The sequence below is a fragment of the Pleurodeles waltl genome, chromosome 5 (assembly GCF_031143425.1).
Source record: "Pleurodeles waltl isolate 20211129_DDA chromosome 5, aPleWal1.hap1.20221129, whole genome shotgun sequence".
NCBI lineage: Eukaryota > Metazoa > Chordata > Amphibia > Caudata > Salamandridae > Pleurodeles > Pleurodeles waltl.
Genome location: NC_090444.1, coordinates 433,838,826 through 433,860,488, shown reverse-complemented (window position 1 = coordinate 433,860,488; position 21,663 = coordinate 433,838,826). Strand labels below are relative to the sequence as shown.

The 21,663-nt window shown below is 40.3% G+C and overlaps 1 protein-coding gene across 1 annotated transcript in view; it reads right to left on the bottom strand.

Moving 5' to 3' along the window:
* LOC138297264 (uncharacterized) overlaps nucleotides 1-21,663 on the bottom strand; it is a 141,497-nt gene that overhangs the window by 59,851 nt on the left and 59,983 nt on the right. Inside the window, exon 6 of the mRNA XM_069236719.1 lies at nucleotides 14,767-14,831. Within this exon, the coding sequence (XP_069092820.1) occupies nucleotides 14,767-14,831 (65 nt within the window). The remainder of the gene's footprint in view (nucleotides 1-14,766; nucleotides 14,832-21,663) is intronic.

Here is a 21,663-nt window from a genome sequence, read left to right as displayed (position 1 = left end):
CCACAATAACTAAGTAGTGATTTGCTCCAAATGCCTTTTATAAACTTGGAGAGAAACTAGAATGAAATCAATCACAAGAAACATACGAAAGTCCTACATGATTAGAGAAAATATAAAACTGTTTTTTTCACACATTTTTTCAAAAACAGAAATTGTTGCTGGATGGGGCAAACAAGTTACCTTGAGTTCATACGCTTGTAATTCCTTCTGTAAGGAAACTCCATTATAGATTATTACAAATAGGAGAATAGTTTTTTTTTCAGCCTGGACAGGACAGCTAGTTGGAATTTTCTTGAAACTCATACCAAGCACTTTAGGCTGGTGATTGTTTGTTTGATTGCTTAAACATGGGGACCTTATTCTCCTGCGATAATACAAATATACCACTCAGTCATTCAAAAATGCACCAATCAGATATCTATGGTTGGCAAGGGAAATACTTTACTGCAGTATCCAACTCTGCCATCACGGGAATAGGAAATTTTTCGTAACAAGCTACTGTTTTTGATTTGCATCTAGACTCCAGGTCTAAATATCCAAAAGAGTTGTATTCTAGCAGAAGTCTGCATCCAAGTGATTATGAGCCTGCTTGAGTGTATTCATGAGATTCCCTTGAGAATGGAAGACTTTATAGTGCTTTACAATTCTTAACCTTGTCAAAGATAAATGTCAGGCCAAAGTTTCAAATAACAAAACATACAGCAGCCTTGAAGGAGGAGATGGATTGACTTGAGTATCTCACCCAGTCATTTCATGAGATGGGCTGATTCCTACTGTCTCTACTGTTCTGCAAGACATCCTAGGATAGTTGCCACCAAATAGAGCTAAGCAGCTTTTGAAGTGAAGTTGGAAGAGTAATAAAGGGTTTCTAAGGCTCACAGCTATAATTCAGGTTTTTGTTTTTCGAATGACTGAGAAAGTGAACCTAAGTAGAATTGGAGTGCTACTAGCATTTTATTTCTAAAGTTAAAAATATTTCATTCATTTTTCAAAGTAATACAAGACAATACAAAAGTGCTACTTCTATAAATAATTGTATGATAAATTAGAGTAAGGTAAATCCATTGTAAAACAATAAGAAATGTATCACATATCTTGAAATAGTCATCTACTGGTTGCCGGAACAACTGCACAGAAGATGAGGCAACCATTAATACAGTTATAGATGAGATGGAACCTTGTCTAAGCATAGATTATCCAAGACCAACCACCGGGTATGAACTCATAGTAAAGAAGCATTTTTCCAATTGGATTTAGTAGCTGGAGGATAACAAAAAACTCAAATCACTTATTATGGGAATGAGAATGTATAAGTTAAAGCGTAAACGTATAATTAATCTATAAGATAAAGTATCAGATATGGGGAGTATTTTAGTAATAACATCCCCTACTTCACACCAAAAAAAAAAAAAACAGGGCATTCAAATATTACATTTTCTAAAGAACTATCACTGATTACAATGCCAAAAAATTCGACAATCCAAAAGTATGTCCTTGAATAATTTACACTGTGTCTGTAAACAGTTAAATAGGATAAACATTTATTTGATACAATTCAACAGGAAGCAAACCAGAAATATTAGATACCAATATTTTCTTCCACTTTTCTAAAGAATTTGATAGTCACTTAGTCCATAAATTGCTAATAAAAGATAAATTAGCATCTCCTATATTATTCAACTTTTCATTAACAGTAAGACTACACACATTAAAAATGTTTAAACAATTCTGATTGACGTTTTTGCAACTGATATACATAAAATCTAATTTATAGTAATTGAAGGGAGGTAATAAAACAATTATGGTGTAATTCTGAATAGGCTAAAGCTATGCCACATGCACAAATATAAATAAATAACAGCTTTAATCCATCTGATGTCATGATCCAGTTTTATAACATACTTTTAGATTACTATTTATTTCATAACTAAGCCTTTACTATTGTTTTTTTAATAAGAAAATAAGGTTCTACGGCTAATAGAAAAAGAAAAGGTGACAATAAGCATCCTTGTCTAGTTCCTCTAAATAAATGAAAGGATGTGGAGAAATGACTATTGATAATGGCTTGCAGAGGGGCAAGTGTAAAGAGCTGAAACCATTTAATAAAGTTTTCCCCAAAATTAATTTCTGATAAGACTTCAAATTAAAACTGACAGTGACCTTTATCAGTTCAGTGCTAGAAGGCAAGAAGGGAAAGTTAAAGAGGAAATAGCTTCTATTACATTAATTATTTTGTTTGAATGTCGAGTGGCTAAGATTTTTGCATACATTTTACAATACTGATTTATGGTGATCTAGGATGATATTTAGAAACTAAAGTGTGACGGCTTGGGAAGTACAATTATTAATGCTTCTGTAAATTATCCCAATAGGGTATCAATATTACTAAATTCTGAAAATAATTGAAAAAGTATGGGATAGGAAACGAAGAAAATGTTTTGAAAAATTCAGCAGGTGTACCATCAGGTCCAAGAGATTTTCTTCGTTTCAGGGAACTATTAGCAGTAGTAATCTTATCCACAGTGTTTGGCAAGTCAAGTCTAGAGTTATTAAATTGTGATATGGGATGAAGGTTAAAATTGTTCAGAAAATAATCTATAATATTAGTATCAGTTGCTTCTGATTTAATATACAAAGAAATACATTTCAAGAAACCGTGCTAACATCTGTAGTAGATGGTGCTGAATTTGGGTTCTATCTTTTTTTATTAAGTAGAAAATTAGCTAATAATTTCCCAGATCTATTTAGAGTAAAATAAAATCTTTCTCATTTGATGTTTGCAATCAAGCTCTTTTGCTAAATAAGAAATTGCATTAATAAAGTGTTTTTAAATTTGAGCCTAAAGATATTAGAAGAATGAAGAAGATGCTCAAAACTGGCAATTTTGTTTTCTAAATCAGATATTTTAGCTATCCTGGAAATTGTTGTACCTCTAATATACATGAGTAAAAGCATTGTAATGTTTAACATTAGATGTTACATAATCAATATAGAAAAAAAATAACTTTCAGTACCAAAAACATTTTAAGTTTGTTATCATTCAGAACAATGTCAATATTCATGCACTATCTTGATTTAGAAATGGACACATCTAATTTTAGAAACTAACAATAGCATGATCTGAAAAATTAATATTCCCAACTTGAAGACTAGAAATTGAACCATCAACTTTCTTGACAGTAACAGATAATCAATTTGAGAATAAGTTATGAGGTTTAGGAAAAAAGTAGAATTTTTAGGTATTGAAAAACGTAGTCTCCAAATGTCAGCATGCATATGAGGTTTTGAAGGATTTACGAGGTCTAAATTTGGTACAGGGAAGCGTATCAAGAAGCAGATCACATATTAAATTAAAACTATCACCTAGTATAAGGGTACATTTCCTAGATTTATAATTTCGTAGATAGTTTTCTAAAAGTGCTAAAAAGTTGGATTATCCACAGTTGGATCACCCACAGTTGGATCATAAATTATTAATCAAATGTAAAAACAAAATAATCTTTTTTTGACATTCGTATAAACAACTCTACCATCTGTATCAGTATGTTTGTATAGGTTTTGAAGCTTGAGCTTTTTCAGCAAATAAAACTGCAACTCAATTCTTCTTGCCAATGGAAGAAGAGGCTACAACAGGCCCAACCTATATTCAATTAATTAAGAATAGGATCTTATTTACATGAAACTCTTGAATGAAATATCAGCTTTATGTCTACTTAAATACTACAAATAATTTAAATAATATAACATTTTCTCATGTTAAACAGAGTGTCCTAAACACTTACCATTTAGAGAGAATTTTCAGGTATAATTAACCAATAAGTAATTGAAAAACAAGAAAAAGGAGTAACAGTCTAAAACAGTAGGTCAATAAAACTTCTGACCAATAAATACCAAGGTAGTAGCCCTTACAATTAGGGCATAGAAGGCAAACAAAAACATTGTAGAACAAAAGCTAAGCTAAGTACAACATAAAGGATAAGACTGGGGCACACATACACCTGCCTTAGATTAGCCAACATACAAGCTAGCAATTAGAATTTGGAAAAAGAAGGCCTACATATTAGTAATTAGAAAACAGCAAGAGCAATTGATAAAAAAAAATTCAGCTTCATCTGGGTCCACAAAGGGAGGATGATGACTATCAAGATAGGCTATAACATCCTCAGGATGATGAAATGTTGTTGAAATGCCATCTTTTCAAATTTACTTAGTTGAAGGATCATAAAGACAAGACCATACTTGAAGCCAGCTTTTTAATCTTGATTGCAGCACTGTGAATTCTCTATGAATATCCACTGTTCGCTTTTCAAAGTCTTAATGTATTAATATTTTATTTCCATTTATCATCAAAGACGGAATTTCCCTAGCAGCTTTTCTGAACTAGATGGCTGTGACGCACAACTTTAAATATTACTTATATGAGCTTCTGTTAATTTCCTTTGCGATATGAACGAATGCGATGATCCTTGTCAATCTCAATTTTTCCAGTAAATTCTAACTTGAGTAGACTAGGTAGCATGGTCTGTGAATGTAATCTACAGTGAGCACCTTCAACGTCTCCAGGTAAATTAAACATTCTTAAATTGAACTGTCTTTTTCAATTTTCCAGATCCAGAAGTAGTTTGTTGATAGTAATTCATTTTGCTGTAACCAGAAGTTATAGGTCTCACATGGCTTTGTTGTTTCTGATTTGGATTTCATTAACAGAAACTTTCATTAGTAGACCAGCCAAATCTGTATGAATATTTTTAATATGCACGGTATTATTACCAGTATTAGAACATATTGCATGAAGTTTTTAAAAAATTGTATCAAGAGATGGCTCTGTGTAATCAACAATTTTAGATTTTTTTATGTGGTGATTTTATTTATGCTTATTAACGTGGCCAGACATTTTTGTCATCCATATTTCTAATACTAAGTTAAATGACTGCATGAAGAATATGAAATATATTTAAAAAATAGTTTCAAATAAATATTTGCTTAATATATTGAAGACTATATGAAGTATACTGCTAAAAATAAAGTAATTTATCCAATGGGAGGAACAGGTCATCAAGAGTGCGGGGCTTTTGCAACATCGGTCAGCATCCATACTGCGCCTTTATAGGAGCACGATGGCCAAAGCTGTATCCCCAGCAATAAAGATCTATGTGGCCAAGGCGCAAGGTGCTGCTGTCTACGGTGCAGAGATTTGGGGCTTCTCTGATAGTAGTAGAATAACTAAAATTGATAATAGTTTTGCACAGGCCTTATGCGCATGCCCCACTAGCACCCCATTAATCCCCTTGTTTTTAGACTTGGGGTTCAAACGAATGGCTGACCTAATCATCTTACGACCTTTGCTGTACTGGGTGAGGCTATGGATAGTCCCCTGAATTGGTCGTATACAAGTCCTCACTTCTAGAATTGCTAAAATGTTCTAATTCTACCTCCATCCCTTGGATCAAACACATATCTAGCTGGTTTTGCACATTAGGATTGAGAGACTTATGGGAGAACCCCCACCAACTTGAGAAGTCCCATGTAAAAGTACTGAAGCGCGTTTACTGGTCCTATATACGGAACAACTATATTTCTCACAAACTCAATGGTCGTTTAACTAATCTTTTTATTGATTTTAAATGGTACCCAGAGTTCGAACCATATCTAGATTTAATTCCTGACCTATAGGGCAAAAGACTGTATGCCAGATTCCATTTTGGAACATTACCATTGATGACCCTGACGAGCAGATGGGGATCCAATACTACTTCTGACACTTGCCCTGTGTGTGGTAATTCCCCGGAAACTGTAGAACATTTTATGTTTTTCTGCCCTGCTTATTTAGTCCCAAGGTCCAAATGGATCCGTAAAATTTGCCGGGAATTGAAGATAAGAAAATATGACCTAGCTCTGAGGATTTTAAAAAGTCACAATTCCAATGTATTAATATATGCAGTAAGCAAGTTTTTAGTAGCGGCTTGGCGTATACGTAACTCTTATACAAACAATGATCTTAATTGATTTTTAAGTTTGGATAACAGGGATTTTATTTTACTCTATTTTATTTTTTCTTAAACTTGGTTGATGGTAGTTTTGTACTGTTTTATTTATGATGATTGCTTATCTTTGTACTGTATTGCTTTGATGGTCTGTTGGCCGAATAAAGCTTATTGTAAACCTTAAAGTAATGCAACAAAACCACCGACAAAGATGCTTTGAAGGCACAATAAATAAAAAGATTTAAACCAATTTGATTATATCTGTGCAACAGTTGAAAAAAGTCCAAAGGGATGCACCTAGGCCAAAGCTGCACCTCTTTCCTGAAAGGATCGGCCTTCCCAACTAGAGCTTCGGATATAGACCCACAGGAGCAGCTAGTAAACAACTCAAAGAGAAATGCCCCAATGCCACCAAGGAAAGACACTGCATGCAGCCCACAATAGCCAAGGTAGCTGCAGCGCTAAGAAAACCAAACAGCAGGCTATATCCTTTTTTGAAAAGCTGATTTTTGTCCAACTGACACTTAAGAACGTGCTTGAAAGTAGTCAAAGTCTAGCAGTTCATGTTGTATTATTTTCTAGTGCAGAAGCATTGTAATTTGCCTATTCTGTCTCCACCTCTAGCGTAGCAGGAAAAAACAATGGACTGATTTTGCCCCAGAGAAATTACCAGTGGTGTAGATTGCTTCAAGAATTCAATTTATAATTTATGGACTGGAGTAAGGTCCAGAGTATTTACTGATGCCTGAAAGTAATGCAAGCATTCAACCCATAACATTTTAAATCTGGCTTGAAAGTCCAGCTGTGTCCACAACCCATTGTTACTTGTACATAGAGTAGGCTTTGACTCCTTCCAGGAGGATTTTTACTCTCGTCTTTTCCTACTGTTTGGCAAATAATTTCCCATACAATGCACTGCTTGCGTATCAAGGCAAATTGAAGTATTTACACCAAAAACTACAGCGATTATCACATGCTAAATTCTTTACATCATATGTGCATTTTATATAGAAAACAGTACTTTTTTTTATTTTTTCACTTCAGCAGTCTTGTAAACATTAGTCAGGACATGTGTGAGCCTGACTTTAAAAAACAGTGTGCTTGTCTTTAGTACTACCTGAAATCAGTCCAACTACTGTTTTATGAGATTAATAACGAAAGCTCCAGTCTTGTAAGACTTTAGTGGCAGTGGCCATCTTTGGGAACCAAATTACATCTCTGTGCCATGACTCAGAGGCTCTATACAACTCCTTCATTCTGTACTGTGTGATGTTTCCACCCATCTCTCTGTATCTCCTTTGTATTCTTGTCCATCCGCCATTCCCATTTTTTCATAGTGCTGCACCGCATAGTAATGTGGTTACAGCTTCCCATGCCACTACAGGAGCAAGGTACTTCTTTGGTCCCTAGCTAGCATTCCACCCAAATGCAGCAAAGCATCTGGCTTTGGGTAAAAGTGAAGTATCTGGTCAGCATGCCAATTTCTTCTCATTACCTCTTTCATGCAACCCTGTTGCTCCAGTAATGTAACACTGCCAGTGGGTCCTTACAAACAGGTTCTGCACAGCTAGCATGCCTGTGGTCTTAATTTGTTTTTCATTTCTAGAGTTGTATTAAATATGTGATTGTATGGGAAACATAACATAACATGATATTCTCATTTAATATTGCCACCCAGTCTTCCTCTGGGATTCCCTGACTAATAATGGAGCCTTCATGAGGCCACCTTGCTTCTTTGCCTTTTCAACGTGTTTTTAAAGTCACTGAAGCACTCCAGCGCATTTTTGGGGTGAGTGTTTCTTACTGTTTTTCCTGCTGTCACAGTTTGCCTTTGCACAAATGCACCTTTCTTCTTCCCTGCACTAGTAAAGACCTTAAAAGGGAAGACTCATCTAACACGTTTAATATCTTTAAGATATTATTTACTCTGACATTGTAGCAGTCACATTAACACCTGCCTTAAAAAGACCATCTGTCCACTTCCTAGTTGTGCATTCCTCTTGCGGTAATTTTTTTTTTTTTTTCTTGTGTATAGTACAGTTCTGCAGGCTATATTTTGTTTTTATTTTCCACTGGGTAAACGTTTACATTTAATTCTCACAATTTGAGTAAGATAAACTAGATTGCTGTGCAGAAAGCCTTTTCTAGGAAAATGTAATACTGTCACAGATTGGTATTTCTGACGTCTGCAAGATACCAGTGATTGGCGTGATCAACTTTTAGTTTTCAACAAATGTATTCTGTTTGTGGTCCCTTAAACACAGACCGATTTGCGTAGTTTGAAATATCACCTTCTAGATTTTTTTCAGTTGGATCTTTGCATTACATGTGATTGTTCACGTTGGGAGACCGTATGCTTTTCCTCTCTCCTAATTTTTCCTTTTTTCCCAGCCTTCTACAGAATCCTAAATGGTACTATCATGATCTGCATCATGCATCCTCCTCTGCAGGTCACTGATCTGGAAGTGCTTCCTTGACATCCAACATCAGTGTTGTGATAAGTAATGCATTGAGTTTCCTGCCTACAGGTGATGCTAAGAAGGATGCTTTAAGACCCATGCCAGGTTGGTGAGGTTTGTGGCAAGACTGTAGAATTCTATTTTTGAAATGGAGCATATCCCAGGCTGGTTGAATTACCTGGCATATTGGTCTCATGCTCAACAAACCTGAGTGAGACTGAATAATTTTGAGGCAGAGAAGAATTTGTTTAGATTTCATTTGACCATTTGCTCGTTTGTCGAAGAACCAACACTTTGATGTTTCAAGTAGCTGGAAGTAGTATTTGTGAGCTCTATCACAAGCCATGCCCAATCCGAATATTGAAAGATGTTTTACCAGAGAAGATGTGCCTCAATATCTTATTATGGATAATGATACATAACTGGTTTCAATTGAGATGAGGGATTTTAAAGAGTTTTTGTCTTAAACAATTTAGTACCTCCCTTTACAATCCCCAAGCTAATGGGTATGGGTAAGGGTAAATGTAATGGCAAAGGGAATGCTAGAAATGGCTCTGAAGCATGGTTTGACAGTGGATGAAGTGATCAGAGATTTGGATAGGGTATATAACACACCAGTGAGAAAACAAGTGCATCTGTATCTTAACATGAGATGTAGTCAGACGGGTTCCAAACTGCTGCCTTGTTCAATGAAGGAGTTGGTGTGTGAGCAGACACTGATTTCGGGAGATCTCTCTTGGTGGTAGTGGTCGAGTGAGGGGAAGAATGCCTCTCAATGAGTGTGGTGAATCTGGTAATGTGTGTGAAACCCATATGCCTCATGATCTTCATAGACCCTGAAGATCCCCTCCTGGATGAGGGGTTGTCTTGTGAGGAAATGGCATCTTTCACTGTTCCATTTTCTTGTTTTCAGTTTCTCTTGTTTTGAGAGAATAAGATGTAGCTTTAAGCAAAGCCAGACTGCTACAGGCTTGGAATATTTATCTTTTTCACCCTGTGGGGTTCTTCTCTTGACGGTTAAGAATGTGGCTGGTCTTCTGCACACACACTACAAGGATCCTTGTGTGAATAAACTGGACTTTGTTTAGACTACCAATGTTCGCTCTTATTACAACACACATTGTTTTTTTTGCTGGGACATATGGTAAACATATGCACACAGTATCTGTGTGTGCCTGTGTTTGTATGTGCTATCCAATTGGCTTTGCCATTATTGTTTATTTCAACCAGCCAAAAGTGGGGTGTTCTGATCATATGTGGGTTATTTATCCCCCTCTACCAAGGGATTAAAGCTACTCCTTGATGATTACACCCAATAAGGCTAACCTGGTCTGGGATAGCTTGGGGTGTTATCTGTTGTGTTTTTGTCATGTCTGGGGTTGCTTTTGGCATGAAGGACATGCCTGTCAGTTTGAGCTGGACTGCGCCTACTGAAGAAGGACCAAGCTTGATTTACAGATGTTTCGACTCCGTCAGAAAAGAGCAATAAACACAAGTCTCCACGATGCGTCCAAGTAATTATCAGATGCTGACCTTAATTTAAGCATTCAACTTATGACTTTTTTTGTTTTTGCTCTTAACTTTATTCAATTTAAGCATACATTGATTACAGTCAGAAAAAAATATACCCAACAATCCATTTTTTGGAATTAAGTAGTAATTGGTCCTGAGCAAAACACTTTACATTTTGAGACAAATTCACATTTACAGAAATGGAAACCCATGTAATAAATACTTCTGAATTCCAATGGCAATATGAAAACTATTTGAAAATGCGCCCATATATATTAAAATAAATAACTTGTCTTAGATTTAACAACCATACAGTCACCATTCCGAGGCTCATATTATACTATTTACCCTATTGGCCTCCAAATGCTTTACATCTTTTAAAAGATGTGCCAACATGTAAAATTACTATGTCAATCAGAATCACTTCACGTAAATTCGGAGACCAATTCCACTGGCTGCTCAGTCTTTCTCCGACTCTTATACAAAACTTGAGCAGCTAGTATTCAACCAGCTCTTACACTAAATTTCCATCCACAGGCTTCTGGGTATGGTCTTATAAGCATTCTGCCAACAGCATTCAACAGAAACCAGCCTTACACAGGCTTTCAGTTTCATTGTCATTGCCTATGAGTACCAACAATCCTTTTCTATCTCCCTAAAACATTCTACAGTATTTGGCACGTTTGACCATCGCTCTCCTTTTGAACCTATGTTAACCCACTCTTCAGATCATCATCAGCCTAGTTTACCATGTGTCTCTCAGCTGACTCCTCCTTGACTTTGGGGTTCTCAACTTCCTTTTTCAAGCTTCTAACCCTGGAAGGCCCAGTGCATAGATCTTGGCCAGCTCCTCATTCCCATTCTGTGCTATCTCCCTAGGAGAGTATAGGCCCTTCGATGGACACTGGCAAAGTCCACTGAACAAAAATCTTCTCCTTGCACTTCATCGATGCACAGCTACAGCCTTCTGTCATGGACTTCCTCACAGCCACCCTCTAATGGATGGCACTGCTTACTTATACTCAACAGTGCAAAACCTCACTTCATTATCCCTCAGCAACTTCAGCACCCTCTACAATGCTGCTCCATCCAGGGTTTGCTTGACAAATGAGGGAGACTCATCAAGACACCTCTGCCACCCGATTCAAATCACAAAAAAATCCTTGGTCAGAATCCCTTATACTCTAAACCCTAATTACTGCCTTTTCAATTCATAAAATGGTTAATGTTGGAAATGGTCCATTCTGAAAAGTTATCCCCAAACTTTTTGCCTTTTCACTCTTATTTTTCTGACCCTCTTTTTGTTGGCTTTAGGACTCTGGACACTTTACTACTGCTAAATCAGTGCTAAAGTGCACATGCTCTATCCCCTACAACTTGGTATAAATGGTTTACACCTGTTCAGCCTATTTAATTTACCTATAAGTCCCTTTTAAGGTGGTATAACATATACCCAGGGCCTGTAAACTAAATGCTACCAGTAGGCCTGCAGCGCAGATTGCGCCATCCACAAAAGTAGCCTTTCAAACCTGTCTCAGGCCTGTCACTGCAGGACTGCATGTACAGTTTACTGCCACAGTGACTTGGCAAGTTAAACTACTTGTCAAGGCCCAAACTCCCTTTTTGCTACAGCTAAGTCACCCCTAATGTAGGCCCTGAATATACCTATGGACAGGGTGCTGTGTATGTAAAAGGTAGGACAAGTGTCATTATGTACTACATGTCCTAGTAATGACAAACGGCCTATTTAGTTTCCTCACTACTGTGTGTGCTGCTCCTCTCATAGGATTGCTTTGGAAATGCTCTGACATATGTCTAAGTGGTATCTTCTGTTCTATGAGGAATAGTGTGGGCATGTTTAGTATGTTTGGAATGGTAGAGAGAAATCCTGCTTATTGGTGTGGGTGGATTGGACATTACTATTTTAGAAATGCCACTTTTAGAAAGTGGGCATTTCTCTGTGCTTATAACTCTTGTGCTTTTGCAGCCTGACTCCAATCCACGTCTGGTGCAGAATGACAGCTCCACTTGGTACATACTTTCCAGACAGCCATCACACAGGAGGGGCTGTGCGTGACAGAAGAGGCATCTGCATACTGATAGTTTTCCTGGGCTGGGGAGAGGGAGGGTCATTCACACCTTACATGTGAATAGGCTGTGTCCTGCCCTCAAACAATGGACTACTGATGTCTGAAGACAGGGCTGGCTTGAAAGGGTGCTGTGCTTGACCTGAAAGGTCTCCTTTGAAGTTACCCCCCTGAACAAAGGCATTCTTGAGTATAAGTAGAAAGGCTTGCCCCCTGATTTTTAGAACACTTTTGGAACTGGGACTGATTGACTGCTGTGCTGCACCAAAGGACTCATCTGGACTGCTCTTCTGTTTGTTGCCCTGCTGCCTGGTGTCTGCTGGGTGGAACAAAGGACTCATCTGGATTGCTTTTCTGCTTGTTGCCCTGCTACCAGTTTCCCCCTGAGTTTTGGTTCTGCTAAGGCACTGTGGGGCTACCAGGAGGGATCACCAGTGGAATTGCTGCTTTAGCTGTACTGGTCTACTTGCTCATTGATGTTTGCCTGCCTCCCTCAAAGTGTTCTCCCAGGGGCCCAGCGAGTGGCGAGCGCTGGTTGCTGCCCATGGCTCCTGCGACTATAGCACAGTTAGCGCTTCATCAGGGCAGGGAAAGTGCTTTACTAGTGCTCATTAGGGCCTCTCCATTATCTGGACAAGTTCTTGTGGAAAAGTATCACCCCCAGTGCGTGGCGCACACCCTTATTCAGCAGACCTTTCATTACTGTATGTGCTGAGGTAATGTGGCCCAGTGGGGAAGGGAACGACATTAGCCGGGCTGCATATTCGATGGTGGCTGCACCTTGGCACAGCATTGCTGGGAATGCTGTGTCTCCCCCCCTCCCTACCTCGACAAGGACAGTCACCACTCCGGCCTCATCAATTGCTCTGTACGAGCACAGGCAATCATCTCTGCATACGTAACACAGGGAGACCGAACAAGGTCTCCCTGTGAGGTGCTACCTTTTGCTCCCCTCTTCTCACCTGGAGCAGTGCCAGGGGCCCCTTGTGTCGCCGCTCTAGGGTGAGTGGAAAGGTCTGCCTGCGTGACGACCAGTCGGAGTCCCAGGGAGTCCTGAGACCAAGACGGCTGCAGAGGGAAGCACAGTGCACCCTGCAGTGCAGACCAGGTCCGTGTTGGTGGTCGCCTCGCTGCCAACGTGCCCGCCCCCTGGATTACCCTAACTCCCATGAAGGGAGTGCCTACACCTTGTTTTGAAAACCGACGCCCGGGCCCTACTTCCACCAGGCTCTCTCTGGACTCTCGTAATCCTACTAATAGGGGGACAGCGGGCCTGCACCAGCGTTCTCCCCTCTGGACATTGGATGTTTTCCCCAGCACAAGCCTCTCCCCACTGATGGAAAGGGGATGTTTGCCTTACTGGTGTGATGGGGAGGAAACCTTGATGGAGGTCCTGATCACGTTGCAAGCCCCTCACTACTTGGGAAGGTGCAGCAGGATATTACCGTAAGACCCATAAATAGGAGTGCTGGTGTTCCTGCATCCCACAGTTTCAGCCCGATTACCCTTTTTCATTATCTGAGGTACACTGAGATTTCACTAGGAGTTATATATGTGATGTGCCTTGTTTAGTAACGCTTGTATGGCATGCCCTGCTGAGGATGATATAAACTGTTTTGTTTTGGCAGCCTGAACGGTCAGAATAACAGGTACAAGCTGAGCCCTGACATAATATCCATAATGTTGATTATGTCTGCTGATCCATATGAGATTACTGCTATAATCTACCTGCTATGGCTCATGCCCTGATGTTGTAAAATAACTTTATTCTTAGGTAGCCAGGATAGTGATTACTGACCCAGTACTTGCACAGTGCACACAGTACTTATGAAGGTTGTCATTCTCGTTTATGTTTTATGCCCAAGATTCTTTCTATCTAGTCTCTTTCGTGGTGTATTTATTGTGTCACTAGTGTGTGTGTTGAGCAAACGCTTTACACGTTGCCTTGGGGATAAGGCAGACTGCTTTGTGCCAAGCTACCGGGGGTGAGCACGGGTTATCTTTGGTGTTTAACTTACTCGCCCTGACTAGAGTGGTGGGTTCTGCCTGGCTGAGGCGCATACCCTAGCCAACCATTTCTAACAGTTAACTACTGAAGTCTCCTTGTTGATTTTCGACAGCACTCCCTCCAGTGGAAAACAAGGTGATGAACTTCATCAAATGCACATTTTCAGCCCCATTGTATCTTACTGCAGTAGAGCTAACCGGGACAGTCATCTAATTGAAACAGAGCATTATCCAAGCCCCTTCCCACCATGTCTCAAGTCCTCTCACATGACAACTTTGCCACTGCCATAAGACACTCCAGTCCACCCACTATGCTCAGCAAGCCAGCATCACCTTACTACCCATAATTCTCTGTGTGGGTCCCCACTTTGTGTGAATTCTCACTACTAATCCCAATACATGCATTCCCACTGGAACTAAGAACATTTACATCCTCCCAGCTATTAAAGGGTTCTCTGAGTACTCACTTCTCCGCAAACCTCACTTAACTGTCCATCCTCATTCATAGTTAACACTATGGAGAACGTAGATATTCTATTGGTGAATTGCACTCCTACTATCCTTCTCCTCAAAAGATTGTTGTAACCACTGCCATGTTCTCATATACCACACTTCTTAAGTAATGTTATTGATCCTTCAATAAATACAAATCATTCTATTTTACTTACTAATTTATAAATACTATTCTACCACGAGTCACTGAAGAGACACACTTACCTTTGAAAATGTTGTAATTTTATTTCATTGAGTTGACTGGAAGGGTCCAAAATATGTTCTTTAATCTAAAATGCAGAAATAAATGGATTGAGTATTTCTTTCCACAACTTAAGGCTGCAGTCTAGCAGGGTAGCAAGAACATTCTTCGATGTTGCTGTCAATCATGCATGCCTTGCCTTGTATTTATTGGACCTTTCTTCCCTGGCACATTGCCAAAATGTATCGGGGGTGCAGCTTTATTGCAACTAGTAACTTCTGCACAGCATGAAATGTAAACCCCTGCTAAACAGGAGATTGCAAAGGGAGAGGAATTTTCCAACAAACTCATAATCATGCTCTAAGTCTACTGTACGAGCATACAGTTCTCACAGCTTGCGTTCTTGCTGCCTCCCTCCTATAATGGCTTACAACCCACGCAAAACATGCCTGTCATATTAATCTTAAGGGGAGTGGAGACTGCAGACAACCATTTGAATCCTCAAATTGGTATTAGCGCATAAAACAAATATGTATAATATGCACTATTCCAAAAGCCGCTAATGCAACTTTCTCTGTAATAGAGGAAAAGAGGGAATCAATTCACATTTTGGTCCAGCATCCAGCCAGCAGCAAACTTCTTTTTTAGGGCAGAGGTGACGGAAGGATTTTTTTCTCCTACTTCCAGGGCTCTTTGACTGCAATAGTGGAGTAAGGCTCTGATAATTCACTACAGCCCACGTGTTCATATAACAATGGTAACCAGCTGACTTTATATGGAGACTTGACTTAATACAAATCTGTATCAATCTACTATTTGCCAAATACGCCTTCATTTCTTATGGACCTTGACCACAAGGCATTATGGGCTCAATCTACTAAGCCCTTGAGGGTGCAAAATCACAGGGTTAGTGACCGCAAAAAGGTTTTCTTTATTTATGCATTACTGATTCGTGAGTTGATAAAGCCTTCCCAATTGGTAAAATGGGTTTTGCGATCCATTCTGAATCACAGTTAGAAGGGGGTGTTGTACAGCGTTACATTTTGTTTGTAGTTTTGCACTGTGTAGGGTTTGGGACAAGAAGAGGAACCTTTATGATGTAATTTTAGATAAGGTTCTCGGACAGTTGGTGGGGAGGAGGAGACATTGGTAGTGTGCCGTGAAGAGCTGTAATGCCGTTGCAATGCCAGGTTTTTACAAATAAACTTACTTTTAACTGAGAACTATTTGAGGAGTTGATACAAAAAATTCCTGATGAGTTTATCTGGCATGAGGACCAGTGTGTTCCTACATTTACATACCTGGTACAATGCTTGGCGAAGAGGCAGCGCACCACTGCGACATCGTGACCTCTAGCATTGACCTCTGTGGTGTCACAGTAAAGTCCTGATCGACTGAGTTATTTGGTGCGAGTCCCCTGATGGACATTCAGGCAGATCGGAAAAGGACCAGCTCAGGTAGTCAGACTAGAAGTGTCACGCAGCCATTTTAAGTCAGGGCACCGCCAGGCAGATCGGAAACAATGGGATTAGCTAGGTGGACTGGAAGCGATGCACCGCCAATTTGAGTCAAGTTACTACCAGTCCACAATGCACAATCTTCAAGTACTGTATCAAGTAGGCAGACAAAGTTTTTTAAATGGGCAATTTACAGGCTATATTACGGAATCTATGAGTTAGGTGCAGCTACTTTGTTCACTAGTCTATTTAACAAAAACTATAAAGTTAGTGCCACTGTTTTATATTGGGCAGGAAGCTGTAGGACTTCCGTGCACAGCACTACACGGCCGATTCACAGGAAACATCCTCACATGCAAATAAACAAACTGAGCACAGTCTGCGGGTGCGCTGCAGACACTTCATAATACTTTGGCAGGCAGTACATTAATAGTTAACCCCACTTAAGTACCAGAATAATACAGTGTATATTTATTATTATACATTTGCAAGTCTGGAAGGTGACCTAAAGTGTTTTTGTTATGGCATCATCTAACGTGTGGTGTAGTGTGGTTGGTTGATTCTGCAACATCTAAGGCGTGTATCGCGCATTGTTGTGGGGTTTGCTGAGATTGGCTATAAGTTTAATTTTAAGAAATCGAAGATTGCCTTCCTCAGCGTCATTTTCCTGGGATATGAGTTGTCTAGTGAGGGCAAGAGCTTAGCGCCACATTTTTTGGAGAAATGTGCTTTGTTGCAGCCTCCTAATACGGTTCGGAAGCTCCAGTCATTGTTGGGGTTTCTGAATTTTAGCAGAACTTACATTCCTGATTATGCTACGCGTATAAAACCCTTATACGAGTTGATTCGTCTGAATTTTTCGAGTAGATTTTGGACGATTGAGCATACACATGTCCTACGAGATTTACAGACTGATCTCCTAGCAGTTAAACACTTACACACACGGGACAATAAGACACATTTAGTCATCAGGGTGATACCTGGGGCTGTTGGGTTTACATATGTCACCTTTAATGAGGGTGAGACAGTCCTGATTGCGTACAAGTCCCACTTGTATTCTGCTGCAGAACAACGATTTGCACAGACTGAAAAAATACTCACTGCCGTACAGATGGCTGTGATTAAAGAAAGACCGCTTGCCCAGGGACAACGCATTGTTGTTGTTTCCCCGATTCCAGCCTTAGAGGCTGTTACAAAAGCAAGTGTTCCTAATTCGAAAGATTTACACCCGCAATGGATTCAATGGGCTGCGTCTTTGACAGCCACTGATGTAGATTACATATTTGACCCTAAACTGCAGACTCAAGAATTTCTTCAATATGAAATAGAGTACCCAGTCCCCGCTGGCACATTGCCTATTGACCAATATCAGGTGGTCATGTATACCGATGGCTCTGCGCAACCAGCGGTTGGGACTAAACAGCAGTATTCTGCTGCATGTGCGGGGGTGAGTGGCACGATGGAGGGGGAAGTGTTCTGCCCCCGACATACTTATACTAAAACCTTGGGAGATTGCACGGCACAGCTGGCTGAGCTCAAAGCTCTATTGTTAGTGTTGGAGCACGCGGATCCGGCGATTTTAACCTTGCTGGTCTGTGACTCCTACTACTGTGTACAGTCTTTCAATGAATATCTACACTATTGGAAGATGAATGGGCTCAGAGATTCTAAAGGCAACACCATTAAACACAAATTGTTGTGGGGTAAGGTTGCGGATCTGAAGGAGACGCTTCCTAAAGTCCATGTTGTACATACACTTGGACACCAGCGCGTTGGAATACACGTTGCTGGGAATACTTTGGCTGATGAAGCCGCAAAATCAGCAGTGGTTGTCGCCACTGTGGCCGCAGTGACTCGTTCGAGTTCCAAACCAGACACAGAGATTTCGGCTGCCATAAAAGCTACGGCTGATGGCACGCCATTTCCTAAAGGATTTCCTTCTAAATATAGTTACTGCTTGAGTAGTGCACTGAATGCTGTTGTTAATATTCCAGGCATTGGTGTATGTGAACTACCCAATAGAATTGAGAGACCTCGATTAATTTCTGCAGCACATGAGGGGGTGGCGTCTGCACTTGCTGGTGTGGCTGCCACGATTTCACTTTTACAGGCTCGTTACTGGTGGCCTGGTCTCTATAAAGAGACGAAGCAATATGTCCTTTGTTGTGATGTTTGTCAACAGATTAAAGCTTCGTCGGCTAGACGCCCGCAGCAGACGCCCCTTCTGATTTCAAATAAACCTTTACAGTGTGTGTACTTGGATCATTGTGGTCCGCTGACACCAGATAGTGCATACAAATATATTTTGGTTGCTGTAGATTCGTGCTCCAGATTTGTGTGGGTCTGGCCACAACGCTCGGCTGACGCTCGGACTGTTATTAAAGATTTGCGCATCTTTGTCGATACATTTGCAGTTGCGGCTTTTCTTTCGGACCAGGGCCCTGCTTTTGCCTCTAAGGCATTCAGGGACACCATGGCTTCTTTGGGGGTCCAACTCCAATTCTCGTCTCCATTTCATCCCGAGGGAAATTCTGTCGTGGAGCGTTTAAATCGTGATTTAAAGCAATCCTTAACGGCCAGGGTTATAGGTACGGGTCGTAGTTGGCTAGCCTACCTATATGGAGTACAGAGAGCACTTAATAACTTGCCTAGACGGTCACTGGGGGGTCGTACTTCATATGATTGCCTGTTTGGAACACAAATGTATGTTCCTGATCTAGATGGTCCTGGTGTGGAGGCGGCAAATACGCCCTTTGACATAAATGATCGTGTCTCTGTTTTGCAGGATTTACAACAATTCTGTGAAGATAACTCTTCTGCAAGTGCTGCCTCCTCAGGAATTAAGGATGAGCCAGTAACACCTACTGGTTGGATACCCAGGATTGGGGATCTAGTGCGTGAAAAGGTCGCAGTAAAGAAAGAATTTGGTCCTTCTTATCGAGCACCTGTCCCTGTGTTAGGGGTAAGCGGCACGAGAACTGTGATTTTACCGCCGCTGAAAGGGGCCAAAGGAAATCGCTTTGTTTCCATTGATAATGTCAAGTTACAACATGTGGCCGATTCTGCACAGCAGACCAAGAGGGACACCCCGTAGTTCCGGAATCCCTCTCACTACTGGGGAAGAAGTCCCGCTGCAGGTGATTTACACCAACGCTGTTTCCTCTCCAAGCTTGGGGAGGGTGGATGGATGATGATCTTGCGATTGTTCCACAGACAACGATTAATATGGAATCTTTTGATCGAGTTGCTGTACGTTCTACTGATGTTTCTGAACATGTGGTTTATAGCATGCCTAGGCGAGAGCCTCCATCTGCTTCTTTGTTCACAATTGCACCTTTTGCAAGAACTGCCTCTGGCTGCTTCAACGACACTGATGATGCAGTGTCCAGCTCCTCGTCCTCGATGTCTTCTGTCCGAGGTCCACTTAAGCTTCTGTGTTGGCTTAAACGCACATATTATGTTTTTCCTTGGAACTATTTGTGGCTTTTTATGGCTGTAATGACTCTTTTTTTATGGTTGGGATTTGGGGTTACTTTTTTTCTGGTAATACATGGTCATTTTCTTTCTGATCGATCTGACATTGAGCACGTGGAGACTGTGTTAAAACCACATTTTTCGTCTCATATGGTTCGAAGAGACCTGTCCAATGTAAACATTTCTGCAATACCGATTCCGGATGGGATTGTGTGGGATAAAGTAATGTTTGATATATATGGTCCCACTGAATTGATTCAAATACCGTATATCCTCAAGTTATTAATGAATGATATTGTTATACCAGGCATTGTCTCTGATGATTGGGATGTGAAGACAGTAGATGCTATGCTGACAGATTTGCAATATTATACTGTCTATGGCGATAAAGATGCTTACCAATTTAGAGATAATCATGGTGACATGTTTTGCAACAACTATTATGGACACCACTTTATTCATAAAGCTAGTAGCCCTAAGTCCATATTTAATTATGTGCAATGGGAACATTGCTCGACTCCCCCACAAGGGAGTTCGAAAACGTATTATGATAAATTTGCATATTTTTCTGGGCATAATCAACGAAATGCTAGGTCTTACTATTTTAAAGTTACTCTGTATTCTAATAAGCAAATGTTGTTGACCGATACTAAATTACTGTATTCAAATTTGTTTGTATCTAAACTATCGGTCGAGGGGTATGACTACTGGTTTAAGACTGTTGACTTGAAAAGTATTTGGGGTACGAAAAATTGGCAGATGCAAGGCAGGGACACATTATTTAGAGCATGTATTATCCCTGTGCAGATGATTTTCCTCAATGACACAGTACAAAAGACTAGCTGTTTGGGCTTGGCGACAATTAGAGAGTTAAATTTGCCTAGTATACCTGTCCCTTCCAAATTAAACAACTGGCAGCACTATGTGAATGCTACTTTTAGTGAATTTACACATTGGGTCAAGAATGGTACGCTTAACACTTCATCTATACATCTGGGCGGGTGGTTATTATGGCCTATAGACACTAATAAGTGTCATCAACGTTTTGTCACCTCTTGAGGGGGGTTCAGGACTAGTAGGGCAGACCCTTGTTACATTTCACCAGAACATGCTGATATTATAACTACATACAGCGTGGGGAAGCTTTGTCAGCAATGGTTGAAGTCATCCACGCTGGATGCAGTTAAGTCACATCTCACGTTACTGTCTAATGATACTGATTTACAAGATTTTTTGTCAGGTCCCAAGGTACCACGGAAGAAAAGGTTTTTATACAAAGTTTATAATGAGATTTGGAAGCTTTCACAACAGGAGGCTGCAGCCCGGTTGAGGCAGATTGATCAGGAAAACCTGATGCAGACTTTGTCTGTTGTTGACAATGGCATGCATACCCTTTCTGACCGTGTTTACACGATTGACAGCATTGTTTCCTCTGCTATTGACATTATTAAATCGGACATGTCTTCTTTATATCATGGGCAGAGTCAGACGCGGTCCATCATGCAGCTGGGTTGGACTCTTCAGACCTTGAAGGCAGGTCGCGTTCCATGGTAGCACATTCGTGCCAGAGAGATCTTTGTCTCCTTTAATTTGACTCGTCAACAACAGCTGATGGCTAAAAAGGAAGCAACATATGTTATGTTGAATACTGAGAAATTGGAGAAACTGCCTTTCACAGTGGCTGAGATTCCGTCAGCTGAGTGGTTGATTCATGGGGTAATTAATCTGCCTATCTCCACTCTGCAATTTACTTCTTGTTTGAAGCACATTCCGGTGGGTAGATATGAACTATTGGGAGACAGTTACATACACGAGGTGTGGGAGCTTCCCTTTCAATACAGATGTGTTAATGGTTTGAGGGAGGTTTTTCTTAGCGGTAGTGAATGCGAAACTTCTGTCAGCCATTCTATGGTTTGTAAACAGCTGTCCTTGCACGGAGCGTGTAACGCTTCGATTGCTAACTTAGCTTGTTATCTGAAGGGAGTTCCA